The 19349-nt window shown below is 42.2% G+C and overlaps 1 protein-coding gene across 2 annotated transcripts in view; it reads right to left on the bottom strand.

The window, feature by feature from the left end:
• The window catches only part of MACROD2 (mono-ADP ribosylhydrolase 2), a 1969440-nt gene that overhangs the window by 520710 nt on the left and 1429381 nt on the right, over window positions 1-19349 (bottom strand). For both annotated transcript variants that reach the window (XM_068566158.1, XM_068566159.1), the window contains exon 8: window positions 9477-9550. In XM_068566158.1, the coding sequence (XP_068422259.1) occupies window positions 9477-9550 (74 nt within the window). The remainder of the gene's footprint in view (window positions 1-9476; window positions 9551-19349) is intronic.

Genomic DNA, 19349 nt, shown 5'->3' with positions numbered 1-19349 from the left:
CATGTGATGGGACTTCTAAGGAGGCCACGAATAGAAATAAGGAGAACTTGATCTGATTGAGAGGGGGCATGTTAGCAAGTCTATCGCTAGGCTCACAATCTACCTCCTCCAATTTAGCTTTTGTCCATGATTAAACTGATTTGTATGTCCATAGGTCCACTCTCATGAAGTTTTTTCTAGTATGTTTCTTGATGAGGAGCCAAGAGATTGGAGAAATGATGGCTTTGCCAGACCTATTCATGTTTCTTACCATATTGAATAGCAGTGTCACCATCAAAGGAGGTACGGTTTCCATAGAGGCCACCCCTATGTCCAAATGTGTTAGGAGAAGCAATGAGATGGCTACAGATCTGGCCACAGCTTCCATCTAAAGCAGAGATCTGGCTAAGATTGCCTCTCACAGGCAAATCATTTAACTCCACCGGAATGAGAAAGTACTTTTCTTGTTCTTTCCTGAGTTGAGCTAGATGACAGTGGCAGGATTGCTGATTTCCCATTCAATCAGGGCAGCACATGAGTCCTATTCAATTCAAGTGGAGAGCAAGGCAAAGGGTTGTTTTTCCCCCCTGCCCAGCAAGAAGGAAGGCACATGCTTTCAGTTTACAAAAATGGCTGTAGAATGTCCTTCAGCAGGACCTCTCAGTGTCATTTTTATCCCTGTGTCAGATGTAGATCCAACCACATGCTCAGAAGTTTATTCTCTATTTATAAAAATGTCACATCATTTGGATAATCAGCAGATTTAATTTCATAAGGAATTTTAAATGTTGTCTGCTTTGAAACCACCATATAATCCAGATCATTTAGAGAAAAGCAACATGGCAGCCTCTTCTCCTACACTAAGTGGGTCACGGTTGTTGATACCGACTCTAAAGATACACCCATCTAGAAGTTAAGGATCATCTTAAAGGCATCCAACAGCAAATGTAAATGATGCTTGATCTTTGGGGCATCGCCTGGAGAATCAGGGAGGACAAAGCTTTCTGTTGGTCTGACTGTGCCATGATGACCTGGGCAAAGACATGACTGTGGCTAAATCAGTGGGACTGCTCCAGAAGACAACACCAGTGGAGATGGTTCTGGAGCTGGAAGAGACACGGCCCACATTCCCCATTTTACAGACGAGGAGTACCAAGAGATGGACTTAACTGCCCATGGTTATACAAGAGAGTAGATTAATCTGATTAGAACCCAAATTTTCTGACTTTTAATTCAATGTTCTAATTTTTATGCCAACCTCCCTCTTTGGGATAATAATAGCCAGTAGTGAACTGCACCCTACCTCCTCCCACCCAACTTCCAGTGGCCATAAGTCTCATTCTGGCTCTGTGAAGGAGGTGAGGAGCTACAGTTACATGGTGGCCTCCTTGATACAATCCTGCAGGCTTGGAAGTTGTCCTATAGTCTCGTGGACCTTCAATCCATATTTTGCAAAGAGACCCATCTTCTTTCAAAAACACAAATCCCAATTCTAGGAACATTCTGCTTTTGTCATCTGAGCAAACCTCTTCCTCCGTTTTCAAGAACTGTTCACTTAAATATTAATTGTAGAGAATCTCTACTTCACCTGTCTCATGCTACTTATTCTTGGTTTCTACCCAGTACTGGCTTCCATTAAAACTCACATGTTTCTTTACCACAAGGTTACAATACAGAGGAAGATACAGCCATCAGAAGATAAACAAGCTTATGATTTGCCCCCTGCGTGAAAGTAAGTATTGAAAGCCTGCATTTTTAAAAGAGCTCTTACTCACTTTGCTATTGAGAACAGTGACCCTAAATATTTTTTTCCCAACCCAACATGTTTGAAAGACCTGGAGCAATTCCACTGAAAGCAGTGGTTCCGCAAAAGAGGAGTTCTGTGAAAGGGGCAGGATAGCCTACTTAAAACATGCAGTTTGGGGGGACAAACTTCTAAATTATTCTCAACCTTTCCTTTTCTCTAGTTGAGAATTATTAGCTTGAGATATTAATACTAAGAATAGGTGGTTATTCTGTTTTGCTAAAAGAACCAACACTTTGCCTCAGTTTTGATTCTTCACTCAAGACAGCAAAATGAGCTTGTTGACTACGCAAGCTCCCCAATAATCAGGGACACCTTCAGCAAAATATCCTCCTAAAGTAGATATCCCCGCCCCCCAAAAAATGATGGCAGGGAACATGGCCACTGGCAGCTCCTATGGCCCTGCTCCACCACCAAAGTGGGCCCTAATTTTCCCTTTCCAACTCCAGTTTGCAAAAAAAGTCCCAGGAGAAGACTCTCATCAGCCAATTTTGGGTCCCATGCTCACAGATGTACAATACTTTGAGTGACTAAGTTTGGTTATTTTGAAATAATTGCCACTGGGCACAGAAGCAGCGTTAGAGTAGAACACCAAAGTGCCCAACTAGTTGATCTTAGGAATTTCCTTTCCCTTGAACCTTAACTGCCACATCTATAAAATTAAAGATAAACATACCTACCTTGAAGAAAGTTTTGGGAAGATGTTGTAGAAATATGAATAGTATGTGTCCCAAACACAAGTCATGGGACACATCAGAGCTGGAAAACACTGGTTTCCCTTCTTTAGCTACTTCACATCCCTACTTTACATCTCCTAGAACTCTTCCTAGAAACCCCAGACTTAGTGGCGGTATATATGTATATGAGTTCCCCTATTTAAATATAATCCTATTTTAATATAATCCTCCCTACCCAAGACAGAGTATATTTTCAGGTTTCCTCTACACTCCATTCTATTTATTTAAAAGTAACGGGGGCATAACGGACACTGCGCTGGGTTAAGGACGGCTGGCAGAGGAGGACATGTGCTATTTATATGTCAGCACAGAAATCAACCCCTAAACTACCTGGGACTGTAGGTTGATGTCAGTAGAGCACCCTGGGGCCTTGATTATACAGACATACCCTGCTAGGAGAAAAAAGATCATTAGACTTTAAAAGAGTTCTCCATGTAGAGTTAGATTAGGGAAAAGGGTGTTTGGGCATCCTTACCTCAATGCCTGGAAGTGTCTGAGTAAAGCCCTCCCTACCCTAGGCACACTGGCTAACTGGCAGGGGGTCACTAACTAAAGCAGCACAATTTATATTATTCCATCTCTTGTGATTCTTACTGATGGGAACAGGATTATGAAACCCGGAAACAACAGCAAGAGGCTCTAATTTCTGGCTGCAAAACTCAGGCGTGCCTGTTGGGAATAGATGCTAAAGCAGCGGGGGGATGGAGAGGCAAGTGGATTTGCCCACTGGCAAGCTCTCAGGTGGGCAGTCTATGGTGACACCTGGTGCTTGAACACTGTCTCCCACCAAGAAAGGCAGAAGCTACCTTGGGGCATGGCTTTTATTCTGACAATGGGTATTTAGAATCACAAGATGAAGAGCCAAAACTCACATCTGACCACCAATGTAACTGTCACAAACCTCAACAAAGACAACCTGAGAACGGAAAAGTATTATGTGTATGAGTGAGTGAGTGAGTGAGTGAGTGGGTGGGTGGGTGGGTGGGTGAGTGGGTGACTGAAGGCGTGTGTGTGTGAAAGAGGGGGAAAGAGAAGAGGGAGGGGGGGAGGGAGGGAAGAAAGAAGATGGAGGGAGAGAGAAAAACAGTTTGCAAGTCATGAGGGTTCTTGAAGAGCAAAAGGAACAGGGCACACGCGCAAAGTCTGGGAATACTTTTCTTCCATTATGTCATAGGCAATAAGCATCATGGGTTCCACCTGAAGACCAGCCTTGGGCTTAGTCAAAGGATACATTTTTACAGCAGCATATTAGGTTGATGGGTATTAGTACCATAACCACATTCCTGCACAGAATGTGAAGATTTTAAGATGGAATTTATTTTTCTCTACACACATATCTTAAACTTAAACTGCTCCAGAAACTAAGGCCAGCACAGATATTCAAACGATGCTTCTAGACATAAGAAGACACCCCCCAAGGAGAACACGGGGCACCTCATCTGCTCCTTCCAGATTTCTGAATGTGAACCACACCACCGTCTTCTGCAGAATTGAAGGATGGTGCTTGTTTTGCATTTCTGTAAACAATCGTCCACAGGAATTGAAACTTGGTGTGAAGTATATAATTTTCCCATCAGAAATGTAAGCATCATTTCATGTTTCATTTAAGCCCCCCAGTTAAGAAACACACAGATCCTAAGGTGTTCTGCGTCAGTGACATAAGGCAGGCCTCACACTGTTTTTTGGGGTTTTTTTTTGTGATCCATAATATGATTCTGAAATAAAAGTGACAAACAATTTTTAACACTGCATATGTTCAAAAACCTCTGCCAAGAAGGGGAATAAAATAGTCTTGGCGTCAGAAGCTAAAGTGCAACGGTTCCTCTGTGATCTGTGGTGAGGAAGCAAGTGGCTGTGACCCTGATCTTGTCAAGTTAGCACGAGAGCAGCGGATGAAACTTTTAGGAGCCTGAATGTGCCTGTCTTCAGTGGATTCCCAATTCCGGGTTCTGGGGGACAGGAATGCGTTCACCCTTTTCCATACTTTGCGGATTGTGTGTCTGAATGTTGGAAGGCAGGGGAGGAAGACAGTGAAGCCAGAAACCAGGATCTTAACTTCTAAAGCACACCAACCATGAGCCCAAAACTAGCTCTGTTCTCTGGCTGCCGTCAGTTGACCTTGGGGCCTAGACCACACTGGGTAATAAAGTCTGGGACCCGGGCTCACAACAAGGTGCAGAGCTGGGCATCTGTCTCGGTGCCACACTGCCACATACATCCAGCATCTCCGCGTCTCACTGCCACATCTGTAGGCACACTACCCAAAGTGACAAACGGCAATACCACAAGGGTCGTGTTTCCCTTGGAAGGCACAGAGTAAACAATTTAAATGACAAGTAGATGAGATTTAACATTTTTAACAACAATCTGTTTGTGCTAAAAGCACAGTTAAAAAGTATTCTATGCTAGGCAAAGGTCCAAAATCTGCATGCAATGAGAAGAAACTTCGACCTTCCTCCTACACGGAAGAAAACTGATTTTGGTTTTGAAAATGCAGAGCTGGGGTTCCTCCCTGCCCGTGATCCCCAAGTCAAGCCAGGTGCCCACAGAGGGCCTTCAAAGATAAACCAGAGGTTCCTCCATTGAATTGTTCCCACCCCAGAACAGGGGGTCGGCTTGGGGAGGAGGGGTCTGTGGGCAGGAGAGGGGAGATTAGGGAATTCCCATGAAGTCAATGAATGGGAAGGTTTCTGGAAAATGACATCCTCAAAGATCTGCAGAGATGCAGCTGGGGCCTGGTCTCAGGTGAACCATGACCTCCCCTCTGAACCATGGCTGCCCACGGCCACAGCTTTAATTAGAGCTCCCAGAATGCTATGCTTCTGCCCATCTGCCGGCTGCTTTATCACTGGCAGAGGGGTGGGGGTTCCAGGTTTGTGTCATACTATAACTGAGGCCTGATTAGTACAATACCTTAGGGTTTCCATGTTTCAGAGTGCCCGGGAAACCCACTGATCTTCCGGCTTGGAATCTTCATCTTAGATGCCTTACCCCCTAAGGTGACTTCCTGGAAGCCTTAACCACAAGCGCTCTGAGCTGTGGGATGGTTGCCCCCTTGGGGTATTTGAAATCACTGAACATGACCTCCATAATGGGCAAACAGCTCCCAGTATCAAGCTATTTGTGGCTTTTAGATCAGCAGAACGGGCACCGTAGAAACGCCGCTTAGGCCAACTTCCTGATAGGAAAGGGGTGCCTCAGTACTGTGGAGTGAAGAAATCACTACTTCACAAGGAACGGTATTTTTAGACAGCATGACAAATGAGGAATGCATGAAACTGCGGATAACGCAGAGCACCCACCCCGAAGTAGGAGTCAGTGCCGCATTGCCGCTGCTTGTTTCCATAACGACCCCTTGTTTTGCTCACTTGTCTCTTTAGTAAACTTTCTGCTTGAGAAAAATGGGAGCTTTGGGAAATGTTATCATGCCACATGATGTCAATTTTTTTTTTATAGCCAACTCTGATATTCTTTTCTCCTGATTTTCTGAACTCACGCGTTCTTAATTCTTAATTTAGCCCAAAATGCCAGCTGGTAATCTCCATTGCTCGCCCCACCTCACGTCTGATCCCTGGGTCTCTCTGCCTCATACCTTATCTCAGCAGTCATGATTGCCATTTCTTTGAATTTCTGTTCTGTGTTTAATTCATCTCTCCGGTCTTCACAGAGCAATAATTCAATTCTCAGTAGTGAATATTCTCTTTTGTTTTTCAATTTTTCAACCAGAAGTCATTATATTTTTTTGGTTCTGGAAGGTCACTGAGTGCCCTAATAATAATATCTTCTTGAGGATTCTCCTTCCTTCTTTTTTTTTTTTTTTTTTAAATTAAAGCTCTGCTCCATCTCTTCCGTTAGCGCCAATGCAGTCAGAGCCAACTGTACTATTTGTTCAGCTGGGCTCCCTCAAGTCCCCGAGTCCCCTTAAATATGTGGTGACAACAGCATGCACACAGCTCAGACTTTGGGCAAATGAAACAAGTAGATGCTGGATGAACAGAACGTGTTTTTCCCAGTCCCGTCCACTGGGCACAAATGCCCCAGTCAGGACTCTCTTGCTACGGTAATGTGTGATTTGTGTAATGAGATAGAATCAAATCAACTATTGCTCAGAGAAAATATTTTCTAAACCTGATGTTGTTGCCTCCTTTACCACCATCACTGTATTCCCAAAAACACTGGTCCCTTGCCTGATTTACTGGTAGGAGCCCCTTAATTAGTCTTCCCTTTTCTACTCTGACATCTTTTAAGTTCATTCTCCAAGCAGCAACCAGAATTTGGTCATTTTAAAGGTGAATCTGATCATGCTACTCCGTGCCCCAAACCCTCAATGATTTCCCATCAAAAGACTGAGAATAAAAAAATCAGTCTCTCCATGAAACCACAACACTCTATGATCTGACCCCTGACCATTTGTCCAAATTTGTCTCCTGCTATTCTTTCATCCCTGTGCTCCATCCACACTCTCTCTCTTACCCTCTTGCAAACAGTAAACTCATTCTCCCCTCAGGGTTGCCTCTTGTCTTCCTTCTGTGTGGAATGTCCTTCCTCAAGACTTTTGCGTGCCTTGGCTTGCTCCTTCCCATTGTCCAAAGCTTTGTTCCAGGATTATGTCCTCAGAGCAATCTCTACATTCTCTAAAACCACATCCCCCAATAACTCACTACTCAATTACCTTGTTTTACTTTGTACTCTGAGCTATTTTATTTATTTGTTTCATTTATATTTCTCTTTTCCCAGACTATAACATCCTAAGGAAAAGATTTTGTTTTTCACTGTTCTGTCCCTAGTATTAGAAAAGTGTCTGAGGCTTTGTGGGATTTAATAAATTTTCATCAAATGAGTGAATTAATGAATACATAGCTTAAACCATCAAGATGCCAAAAGCATACTGCAATGAAGAGACAACTGAATAAGTCCTTGACCTAGTTTGTTTGTTAAGAGAGCAAAAAATACAACAACATATTGCTGGATAGTCCATTTGTATAGCTTTTATCTATGTCCTACCACTTATAATTCAGTTATCAGGCAAAACCTGACTTGTTCAAATTCATTTAGCCAATGTGCATTGAAAAGAGAATTAGCACAGGCTATGTTTAAAGTTGCAATGGCAATAACTAAGTTGTGTTTCTCAATCCAAATTATCTAGATTTTCTACAATGAAACAAAGACATGAGCAAGAAAAGAATATGAAAGCAAAAGAAAGGACTCAAAGACACAGTAGGCTAGTAAGGAGATCAGAGTAAAAAAACATTAAGTAGGAAACACTAAGTTAACAAATATCTAGGAAAAATAACTTTCTGAATGGTTTAGAGACAGTCCACCAGTCGAATTTGTCAATGAGCTGTAAATGTGACCAACACATTTGATCTTCGTCATCAACTCCTTGATGTTTTGTGTAGTTATGTGTACTCCCATCACATGCCAAGATGGCATATGGGAACTTCCAGCAGTGGGAAATATCCTCGGATAATTATTTTAATGGAAATGATAAATTTATACCAATATACCAGCTCACTTGTTAGTTTTTAACTTTGAGACACTACATTTTTGCCAAGCAGATGGTCCAGGAGCCTATACTATGACCGAGAGATATATTGAAGATTACCCGTTTTCAAAGGGACTGAACATCTCTCCCTGGCCTCAGGGGCATTCCAAGGAGAGGCGGGTCAGACTCTTGGCTCTGAGACTGCAAAGTCTTGAGCTTGTCATTTAACCTTTTGATTCTAGATGAGGATAATGATAGCAATACCTATCCTAGACGTTCTGTAAGATTGTTGTGAAAATAAAATAATACATGTCAAAGAAATGTTTTGTAAACTGGCTATTTTAGTTATTTTTTTCTGCATCTTAGAGGTTACTAAAGTTATTCTCTAAATGGAAGTTGTCACATGTATACCTTTTAAAGTAAGAGGAAAAGAAACAGCAAGCACCAAAGTACGTTTAGCCGTGCGGTCTTCTACTTGAAATTAACAATGTTCGTGTCTCTTTTAAAAATGTTGAAATTACAGTAATTAGCAAAAATGATGTTGCTGTTTCTTTAAACACACAAGAGCACCAAGAGTTCTCTCTCATTAGGAAACTCCCATAGTCTCTTTCCATATCCAAACATTTCCAAATAATCCATCTCCTACCGAGGAGAAAGCTATATTCACGGGCCATCATAAATGGAACAAAATTCTTTACAGCACTCATGTGAGTATATGAGGAGAAAACCAAAATCGGCAGAAAAACGCACAACATTGTGTGTTGTGTGAAACCTATTTGCTGTAATAACATGTTAATTGCTACACCTCTGAAATTTAAGCTTCCATAGCATCTCTACTTATTGAACTGCCTTGTTTACTTGAGTAAGTCTCCTGTTCATCACTACATATATCCCAAAGCTCCAATTAAATAAGCAGATCGGAGGCATGATGAACACTTTGATGGAAGCCTTTAGTTTCATAAAAATCCTCATCATGACGATTTAGCTATCAATTATCCAATAGCACACTCAGAAGTCACTTTATAGAAGTGATTAGTTACAAATAAAGAGATCTTCGATTACCGAAAAAATTACCAAACACCAGGAATCCCCTGTCAACAAAGATAACTTAACTCTTTAAGGAAAATAGCACCAGATGATCCCTGAATTCTTCATCTTAAGGAAATCCACCCTGTTCTCTCCTTTACACACAAATCCGTATTATCTAAAGACATAAACATGAGATCATGGCTAAATGAATCTGATCATTTTGCCCATCTTCACCACTGAAACCGATCAACATAATCCCTTCAGTCAATTAATTACAGGAAAATATTCAATCACCCATGTAACCCAAATGAAGCAGCATCAGGTAGCTTTGGCTCAATGACTAGGTCAACTTGATATTTATGGAATAGATGTATCTGCCTTTTCGAAACTGAGAATCGAATTCCAGCATCCTGTATGCTCACTGACTGTGTTTTTCTCCTACCTGGCGCTGATTCTTGGCCAGCCATTCTTTAATGGTGCTGAGGGCAATGATTGCAGCAGGCTCGTTTGGAAAACCTAAGTGAAGAACAGAATAAAACGAATTTTTTAAAAAGGCAAAGGCAATAGAGAAGTCAATCATGGTGTGATACTGGCTTTTTCTCATTTAAACAGTATTCATTTCAACCAATTAGTACTGAGCAAGGGAGACCTCGGTAACGTATACACTCTACACTGCGCATCACAGTATATGAAGCCTGTGATCCTATATACTAGGCGTTAAGGGGGCTGGTCCTATGCCCGTCTAGAGCTAAAAGGCGATAAAGGACTAACTGTCTCTTCAGTTGTACGATGTCTATTAAAATGTATTTACGGTTGCTTAATACCTTTCACAACGTTTTCATATAATTTTCTCATATGAGGTGTCAGATTAATGTTTATGACCCTCAGTTTACAAATCAAGTAGTAAACGTGGGTCAGAGACTACATGTGGTTGAGCCAGGATCACGAGGTCAGCAGCACTCCATCAGTGAGCTGGCACAAGACACAGCGAACAACCTGTCACATAGCCATACCACTGAAAGCTATTGTGCGAATTCAAGGAAGGTAATGCCTGTTCCATTTAGAGCCATTGGAAATGAGGTTTCACATGAAGACAATATGAAATGACCTGATTTTGTAGTACAGGTTTGGTTTTAGAAGGGCAGGAAGAATGATGCAGTTATAATACATCGGTGAACATGAGCACACATAACCAGAGTTTCTAAAATTCATCCTTTAGCGTATATAAACCAAGCACATTCGAGAACTTGCAGAATCGTCAGACATTCTGCCAACAGAGATAAAAATATGTGAAAGAATAACCTTGTACGTTACTTATTTATGGGGCAGAAAGAAGAAGAGATGGGAGTGACTGTTCTGTTGAAACTACTCTCTTCAAGCTCACCACTGGCTTCCTAATCAAGAAGGCCCATAGCCTTTCAATCACTCTTCATCTTCTTTGGTATTAAATGTGTTTAACTAGTTTTTCAATAGAAAAATAGTTTTTCAAAAGACCTATTTCAATACGTCTTCCCTCCTGAACTTTTTAAAAAAGATTTTTAAATTGTTTTAAAGTGTACAATTCAGTGGTTTTTAATATGTCCACAAATTTGTGCGATCACCACCACTAATTCCAGAATATTTTCACTGTCCGGAAAAGAAACTCCGTACCCATTAACAGTCATTTCCCAATCTCCCCTCCCCCCAGCCCCTGTCAACTACTAATCTACTTTGTCTCTAGAGATTTGCAGATTCTCCTCCTAGATTTTTCAACACTGCCTTCTTCTGTGTCTCCTCCTACCTATTTGACCTCCCCCGGCTCCTTTTTCTAGGAGCATCCATTAAATGTCTGCCATTCCCAACATCCTAAACTCAGATGCCTGAGCTGATGCTACAAGTATCATCCGCCAATATGTCCATGAGGACATGATCTTATCAGGGAGGCTCCCGTGACATTGTTCATGCAGACGAAGAGAGAGAGAGGTGTTGTTGAAATGGGGAGATCTGAGATTTAAAAGACCCAGTTTTACTGGAAGGCAAATAGAACTCCTGTCATATGAGAGAGAGAACACTCCTGTCATATGAGAGAGAGAACCGCTGTCATATGAAAAATGTGCCTAAGTTCTCAAATTTCTCAAAGTTCTCAAATTTGCGAATTCATCTATGACATTTGGGATTATGGGTTTGTTTTGCATTTGTTTCATCCCTTCCTTAAATTAAGGCTTCAAAATGTAAAACTCTTCAAGTTAGAAAAACCTGTTAATTAGCTAATTCATTAAACAAATAATTATTTAACTAGAAAAGAGTATGTATATATACATATACACATATGTATATGTATGTATAGACAGATAGACAGACACACTTTTAATGAGTCCCTGTCTTTAAAGCCCAAAGTCTGGGGGGAGGAAATAAGAGGCAACCGCAACACAGCAGGACAGGGCATTCAGGGATGTGGGGACGAAGATGAAGAGCACTGAGGGAAGCTTTCTAGAAAAAGATAGAATGTCTGGGGGAGGGAACTATACATGGGAAGCTGAGGACACATTGTCCTCAGAAGCAAGCTGTGAGCAGCAAGGAATTGATGGAAAAGGTGAGGGAAAGTAGAGGGGGAGAAAGCAGGAGTCCCTGTGCGCTGCAAAGAAAAAAGAAGGCAGCCAGGATGGGCATGTGTGGTTAGGGGTTACCCAGAGGAGGCTTTTCAGTTCACCTTTTCCCCAACTTTAACACCAGCATTTGTAATCACCCAGATGCCTCCCCTTGACAGGCTCCAGAACCAGAAGTGCAATGCGTATTCCTCCACAAAAGGAATCCTTCCTGACTTTCTGGTTCTGGCTTTACCTCTTCCCCAGTCACTGCAGTATCTGGCTGCTTCCCCTGCCGGTAACTGGGTCCTACAGATAGCATCCCTCTGAAGGATCTTACACCGCCCTGTTCTTTCCTTCTTTTCCCACTGATCTTGTCCGAGGTCGGATCAGCTCTCAGCCCGACAACAGCAGGTGACTTGTAACCGTGCTCTTCGGTCTTCTCCCATCTATCCAGCACACCACTTCCAGGTGATTCTTCCTGAAGTATAGTTACCACCACCTTACACAAAACAATGGCAGCCTTGGCCGACTCTCCAGCTCCTATAGAGTAAACTTTAGCACCTTAGCTTGGCATTATATACCCCGGGGGCCTTTCTAGATTTGTGTCTTAGCTTTCCCTAGTTACTCTCTTCCCATGGCAATCTTCTCCAACTTTCTGATATGTTTAAGAAGTATTTAAGTAGTAAAATTACAGGGCTGTATAAAGCTAATAAAACCAAAATCACTCTCCGTTGCAATGGCCATCCGCATTAACCTTTAGAAGGAGTAATTCCCCACAGAGAAATTATAAAAGTTCTCTCAGAACCATGGCAACTGTGGTCTCTTCTCAATTATGTGCGACCTCTTGGTCACTTTCCCACATTCATCCAAACCTCTGGCACTGAGTTATAGTTTTCAGCTCCAGCTCAAGGACTGCTATAACCTTGGGCGGTTTCAGCATCCAGGAAGATGACCCACCCGGCACCTGGCCTGCCAGTTCCCTGACCTGGTCGTTTTTGACAACAACTCCCACCTTCCCTCCTCCGCAGACCACACCCTGGACCTGGATGTAATATTTCCATTCCAAAGCTACTCTCTTAAAACCTGTTCTCTTTAGTTTGTGCAGCTACTTTCCAAGGAACGTCCTTTACGAGCATTTGAAGTCTGCTCTGTCCTCAAACCACTCCCCAATTTAATGCTAACATCTCTCCCCCGAGGGGTCTGACTCTTCTCTCTCATGCTGTCTTACTCTTCGCTTTTTCATTCCAGCCACACTGGCCTTCTCTCTGCCCTCTGAATTGTGGCATGTTCCTTTTCACCTTCCTACCATAAGGCCTTGCTCGTGCTGTTTCCTCTTCCTGAAATGATATTTCTCTCCTCTTTTCTCCAGCTTATTTGAACATTTGCCCTCTGCTCGGCCAACACTCCACCAGGGAACGCTCCTCTGATACGGATGACTACCCATCTTATGCTTTCGTAACACACCACGTACCTTTTCCTCACAGCACACACCACAGTTGCAATTTGACATTGATTTATGTAAATGTTTGATTAATAATTCTTCATAGAGCGAAAGCCCTAAGGAGACAGATGCCACACCTGTTTTTTACTTATCACTGTATCCCTAGAACATTGCCGGCACATAGAAGATGATCAATAAATATGTGTTGAATGAACGGACTGTGGACTCGTGAGCCTTTGTATGGACAGCAGGAAAGGCTAATTACTGGGAAGGCAAGGGTGTTTAGCCCTAGAGTATAGGGAGGGCCAAGGGATTCTGAGATGTCCAAGCAGAATGACGTATCCACATTATCCTATTTCATCCTGGAGGGAGAACTATTGAGAAGATGCATTTGAGAAAACACAACTCCTGGTGGGAAGATGTGCTGTGATTAATTAAAAGGGGAGGTAAAAATCAAGATAAATATCCCTGAAAACATACTTGCTTTTCAGCAGCATATGTATACAACGTAAAGTATGATATTCAGGGTAAACAGCAACAGCATGATCCTTTGTCCACTTAACTGCAAGACCCCAAGGGTTACAAGCAAGGCCAGTGAATAGACAAGGGCAGAGTTTTGCCCAGGGATGGGCTCCTGATGACAGTAAGGCCTGCCTCAGAAGGTCTCGACCATATTCTGGTCACCAGGGGACTTTTGTTCACAAAAGCAGAATGGCCACCCAGAGGGAAGGTTGCAGACAAGCTTCAGATGAATCACTGAATTAGATGACATACAAAATCTCTTCCAAGTATGAGGGTCAATGAGGCCGAACCAGCCATTAATAATTCAGGGCCAAGCGTGCAGAGTTTGTGTGTGTGCGCGTGTGCACCCAGGTGTGTGTAGAATCTGCTTCTGTCACTCCAAATCTGCTTAGTTCCTCATTCGTTAGGATAGATGATTAAAATTAACCTTTGTTGTAAATGGTGAAGCTGACTTACACAACTTATACAAGAATTTTTAAAGTTCACTTCTGTATTTAAATTGCTTGCTAAATTTTTACATACACACACATATGTATATATATAACCATTCCCAAATCAAGATATAAAACATTTCCAACACCCCAGAAAGCTACCTTGCCCCAGGTCAATATCTATCCCCTGAAGGAACTGCTATTCCCTCCGCTATTATCATAGATTAGCTTTGTCTGTCTTTCCACTTCATGTACATGGACCATGTGCACTGTCTATATTTTGTTCAATATTGTGCCTGCCTGATTTATCCATGTATCCATATATCCATGCTATATCCACACATGGAGCAGAAGCTCATTCTTTTTCATTGTATTCCATTGCATGAACGAATATTCCACAATTTACCCATTCTAGTGTTGATGGACAGTTGGGTTACTTCCAGTTTGGGGCTATTGTGAATAAAGCTGCCATGAACATTCTCATACATGCCACTTGGTGAACACAAGCACTTGCTTCTGTTGACAGTACACCCAGGAGTTGGGGCTACAGGCCCAGAGGTTATCCAGATGTTTAACTCTGGCAGATTCTGCCAGTTTTCCAAAGCAGCTGTAGCGATGTACACTCCCAACAGAAACGTAAGAAAGTTTAAAATAATGTATTTATCTTTCTAGTTAGTTAACATGTCAGGATATATACTTAATTATATTTTCTTAACCACATTTAAAGCCATTAAGGATAGCTTTAGGCTAATCAATATGTTTTATAGCTAGAAGCTCAGACACGTTTTATGACTCAACTGTTTTCTCTCTACAAAGCAGTGAGTACTTAAACCATGAGGGGACAAATTCTGTCAACAGAACATCAAAACAAAAGAGGGAGAAGGGGGGACAAAACAAAAGAGGGGAAAAATTGAAACAGCAAGTTGAGTTTGCAATGCTTTTCATCCATGGTACATCAAACACCACTTTAGACATTTTTTCTTACTCAGTTATTACCCGATATTTCTCTTTTCATCAAGTTGCAGAAAGATATAGCAATGAAGACTCACTGAAGGTTCTACTCGGCCACTGAACTATTTGTTGGAATTGGGGAAAACCCGGAATGTTTTCAACACAGTGAAAGTGAATCCGGTTTTGACCTTGCCCTAGACGGTTTTCCTCTCTAGCTTTCTTTTTTTTTTTTTTTTCATTTTGCTCTTGTTGATAATTCCCCAATATCTTTAACTTTGTCTATAGGGTCCTATGCAGAAACAAACATTGTTCCCTTGTTACAAAACTCAAAACATTTTCTATTGAAAATCTAGCATAGTCTACTGAAATAAATATAGATATAACTTACTCTGTTAGTAAAACAGCCCTTTTTGGAGGAAGAAGCAACGATCAACTTTTGTTTTAAACTTAGAATGAGGGTCTGCTTGCAGCTAAAGATTGCTAAAGCATACAGAGGCATACGGTAATACCTTAAATCAATTATTTCTGAGAAGTTCTTAGCACACAAAAAAATTTTTAACTCAAACTGACAGGACACCAGGTACAATTAATCCATGCTTTAAAACATTAAGCCCATCTACCATTTACAGTCGACCCAGGGCCTCTGTTTCTTGAATTTTCCCCTAGCATCCCTTTCCAGCCCAGTTTCCAGGAGTCACCTCCTGGAAACTGGGCTGGAAAGGGATGCTAGCAGTTGTAAGAAGAAAGCAATCTGGGAGACCAATGTCCAAGCAAAGCTCACAAATGTAAAAACTATTGTTTAGGTACCGAATCATTTTATTTTTAGCTGCACAATTTCTTCTGTAGTGGCCTTCACCTCAAAGGGGGTTTAGTCCGTACTCTCAACCCTACCCAGCAGGGCACTTAGCCCAAGGCTGTGATAAAATACTAACAATTGTATGGAATCATAAATCCCCAGGTCCATTGCATATTATTTAGAAAGTGGTTGCCATACTCACCAGCCCTCAGGGTGACTATAAGCACCAAATTGGGGCGGAATGGCTATAAATATCCAGAAATAAGAAGCAACAGTTAAACAAATAAAACTCTCTGGAACTCCGCACACTAAATTCATGTCCACTTTTAAGCCCTCCCTCCCCATCAAGTCTATAATGAGGAAAGCGTGCTGCTGATTTTATTTTTTCTATTTACACACAAACTCAAGTAAAATAAAAATATCATGCAATTATTAAACATGGGATTTTCAGCATTGATGAAAATCTCTGTCCTAAATGAGGGGGATCACGTATCACTGGGTTTATTGAAATGTTAACATCAGTTGAACTGGGATTGTCAACATGGACGGTCAATGTAAAATTACACTTTGCTTGATATTTCAGAGAGAATAACCACAATCTTTTTCTATATTAGCACACGAGTCCTGGTGTGGGGACCAAAGGGACATGAAACAATACACTTTACAAGCCCGGGTAAAAGGAGATGAAATGTGAGATGAGTTATGTCTTGCTCAGAACATTCCTCACCAACCTCCCCGAACACACACAGCCCTGTCCCACATGGGAAAGAGAGGGAGAGGGACGCAGATGGAGAGTGTGGTGGGCACGGGGAAGTAGAGGGCAATGAAATTATTATTTTTTTTAAATCTCAAAACAGCTTCCCATCAATCCCCTCCCCCAGGCCTCCTTCCAACCCATAAAAGCAATTCTGATGGTATGATGGCATCAAATTACTTAAGAGAAATGAGCTAAAGGAGGCTCACTGTTAAGCAATTGCCAGAGCAGCCACTCAGACGATTCTGGCTAAAGGCTGAGTTTCACAAGAGATAAAACAGGTGAAGTAATAAGAGTGACACTGGCCTCCGTTACTGCAGTGAGCGTGGCAGCAGAATGCTAAAGAGGGTGCCGCTGGCTTCCCTCAGGAGAGCAAAAGGGCACACAGCAGGCAAGAGCGAGGCTTTCGCAGCCCGTCTTCAGGATGGTGGGGTCTTAGCTGTTGTTTGAAAGGACAGGCTTTGTCATATGCGCATATGTACACAATATGGCATATTAATAAGCTGGATCGCTGTAGCAGATGCTGACCATGCCCTACATATGTCCCTGTGGCACGCGTGCCATCCTTGCATCCTGGCTCAACTTACAACCTCTGGCACCTGCTGCCTTTTTACTGTGGGTTCTCACTGCCCACCTGTGGAGTAGGTCCAAAGTGTCAGGGAATCAAGGCCACCGCGAGCTTCCTTTAACCCATGATTAGTGAGACGGTGGGTACATGTCCCAGCTCACGTGCCCCCAGGAAGGCTGAGGTGCAGGCTGCAAGTTGCCCAGTGGGTCGATGCTCCAGTGGTCCGCAGCAACAATGCTCAGCAATGCACTCTGTTGGCTTCCTTTCCTTGTTTCTCTTTCCCCACTCCCTTTCCTGAAATGACCTCCCAAATTAACTACTTGCCCCCAAACCCTGACCTCTGAATCTGCTTTTGGGGAAACCCAAACTATGACAGCCATCAACACCCATTCATGAACTTGAGAAAAAGAGGTGCCACGTCTTATCTGGATAGCACTCTTTCTCTAAACCTTTCTAGTTGTCACCTCTGGCACATGCACAGTAGAGAATATTTTATAAGTTACTTAATGACGTGGGGGACAGAGTTGGGGAGCTCGCTAGTCATCAGCATGAAAGAACAATCATATTTTACTTTGTGGGGTTGTAGAGGTCATAGAGCTAGGCTCACATCAGCATGAAAAGCTGCCACACTAGACAGAAATCTTGAAAAATAGTAAATTGTTGCTGCTGCTGTTAACATTTATCGAACAATTATTATGTAGAAGTCACTCTAAATAAAACGCATGTAAACACTAAGTAATCTTCACAACAACCCAAAGAAGAGAAAAAGGAGAAGAATGAAGATGAGTTGGCTTCTAACGCACAGTGACTTAGGGTATTGAGGGAGGGGTTGGTCAAGGATGATTAATTTGAATTAATATTAAATACTGGCAAGAGGTATGCAAAGTATAGTCTGTGTTGTACTACCTTTAATGAACTTACTATCACTCACTAATGTGATAAATGTGATCTGGACCAGCATCTACTTGAAGAGGAAGCAATGATACTGTCTATGGCTATGGATGGGCATGGAGTGCGAGCCTAGGCTATGCTTAGGAGCCCTGCCAACTTTGGCTTCCACCTAAAATAGCCCAAATCCTCGAAACTCCCTTCCAGATGTATGTAACCTTTCATTTTATAGAAGCAAAAAACATGATTGTAAGGGAACTCAAGCAAGGGCAGGGCCAGCGCCAAAGCCTGGGTCTACTCACTTCCCTCCATCCATCCACACTCTAGCCCAGGGCCTGGCATTCTGTTTCTCCTCACATCTCCGCAGAATGGATGGACATTACCACAACCCCTCTCCTTCAGAGACTCCAGTCCCAATGCAACACTGTTTCAAATTCCAAAGAAAGGAAATCAAACTGGAGGCCCCTGTGGTCAGAAAGCTTGATGCCCAAGTACAGAGCTTCCTGTGAGGACCACACCCAATAGACCAGGGGCCACTGATGTTCTGCCCTCTTTCTCACATGGCAGCACTCAGTCTAGCATTTAATGTCTTCATTGCAGAGCATGAGTGGGGCTCAAGGAGGGCCACAGTAAAGCTGATGGCTCTGATGATGCAATTATTCCTCAACATGTAAGTACCATCATTCCAGACACAATTAGAACCTGTACATTTGAAGCTCACTGGCTCACAACAGAACTTCTGTGACATTATGCCTTTCCCAATGGCGCCTTACCCCTTACGTTATTTTATTCAACTGAGCACTGATTTTCCTAGCAGGACCTGTAGGATTGGTCATAACATGAAAAAGGAAAATTCTATCCTTATTTTAATCTCCTCACACCCACTCTTTCATTTCACTTGACATTGTGTGCCATAACAAGTGATACTCCGTAAATTCTACTATATTCAGCCCCAGACTTGAATTACTGTTGCTTTCACCTCTTTAAAAAAATTGTGAAACATGAAGTTTTCCTTTCAAGCTGTCTTTGCTCTGCAAAGCAGGTCTGAATGAGCTGCGTTTTTATGAGACACAAGCTTACCATCTATGCAAGCTTCATCAGCTTCTCAAACTTACGAGCACCAGCGTCTAAGGGTGTTTTTAAAATCGTCTTCTGCCTAAGGAATTATAATAATGACCTGAGAAATGGCTCGTGAAACAAATTCTACTCTATGCAAGCTGTTCCTACTACCCCTGAATAAGTCTCTTGAGAAAGGAGATGAAAGATCTCACAGAATCACCTGGAAAAGAATTTTTGTAAAATTTTTTAAAAGAACATTTTTCCTACAGGGCTAATCGAGGGAGTTCATTGAGGACATCACATTTGAGTAGAAAAGATTTATACTGGGATCAACTGAG

The sequence above is a fragment of the Eschrichtius robustus genome, chromosome 16, assembly GCF_028021215.1.
Source record: "Eschrichtius robustus isolate mEscRob2 chromosome 16, mEscRob2.pri, whole genome shotgun sequence".
In the NCBI taxonomy this organism is placed as follows: Eukaryota; Metazoa; Chordata; class Mammalia; order Artiodactyla; family Eschrichtiidae; genus Eschrichtius; species Eschrichtius robustus.
Note: the sequence above shows the minus strand (reverse complement) of the source record. Positions and strands in the feature narration are given on the sequence as shown.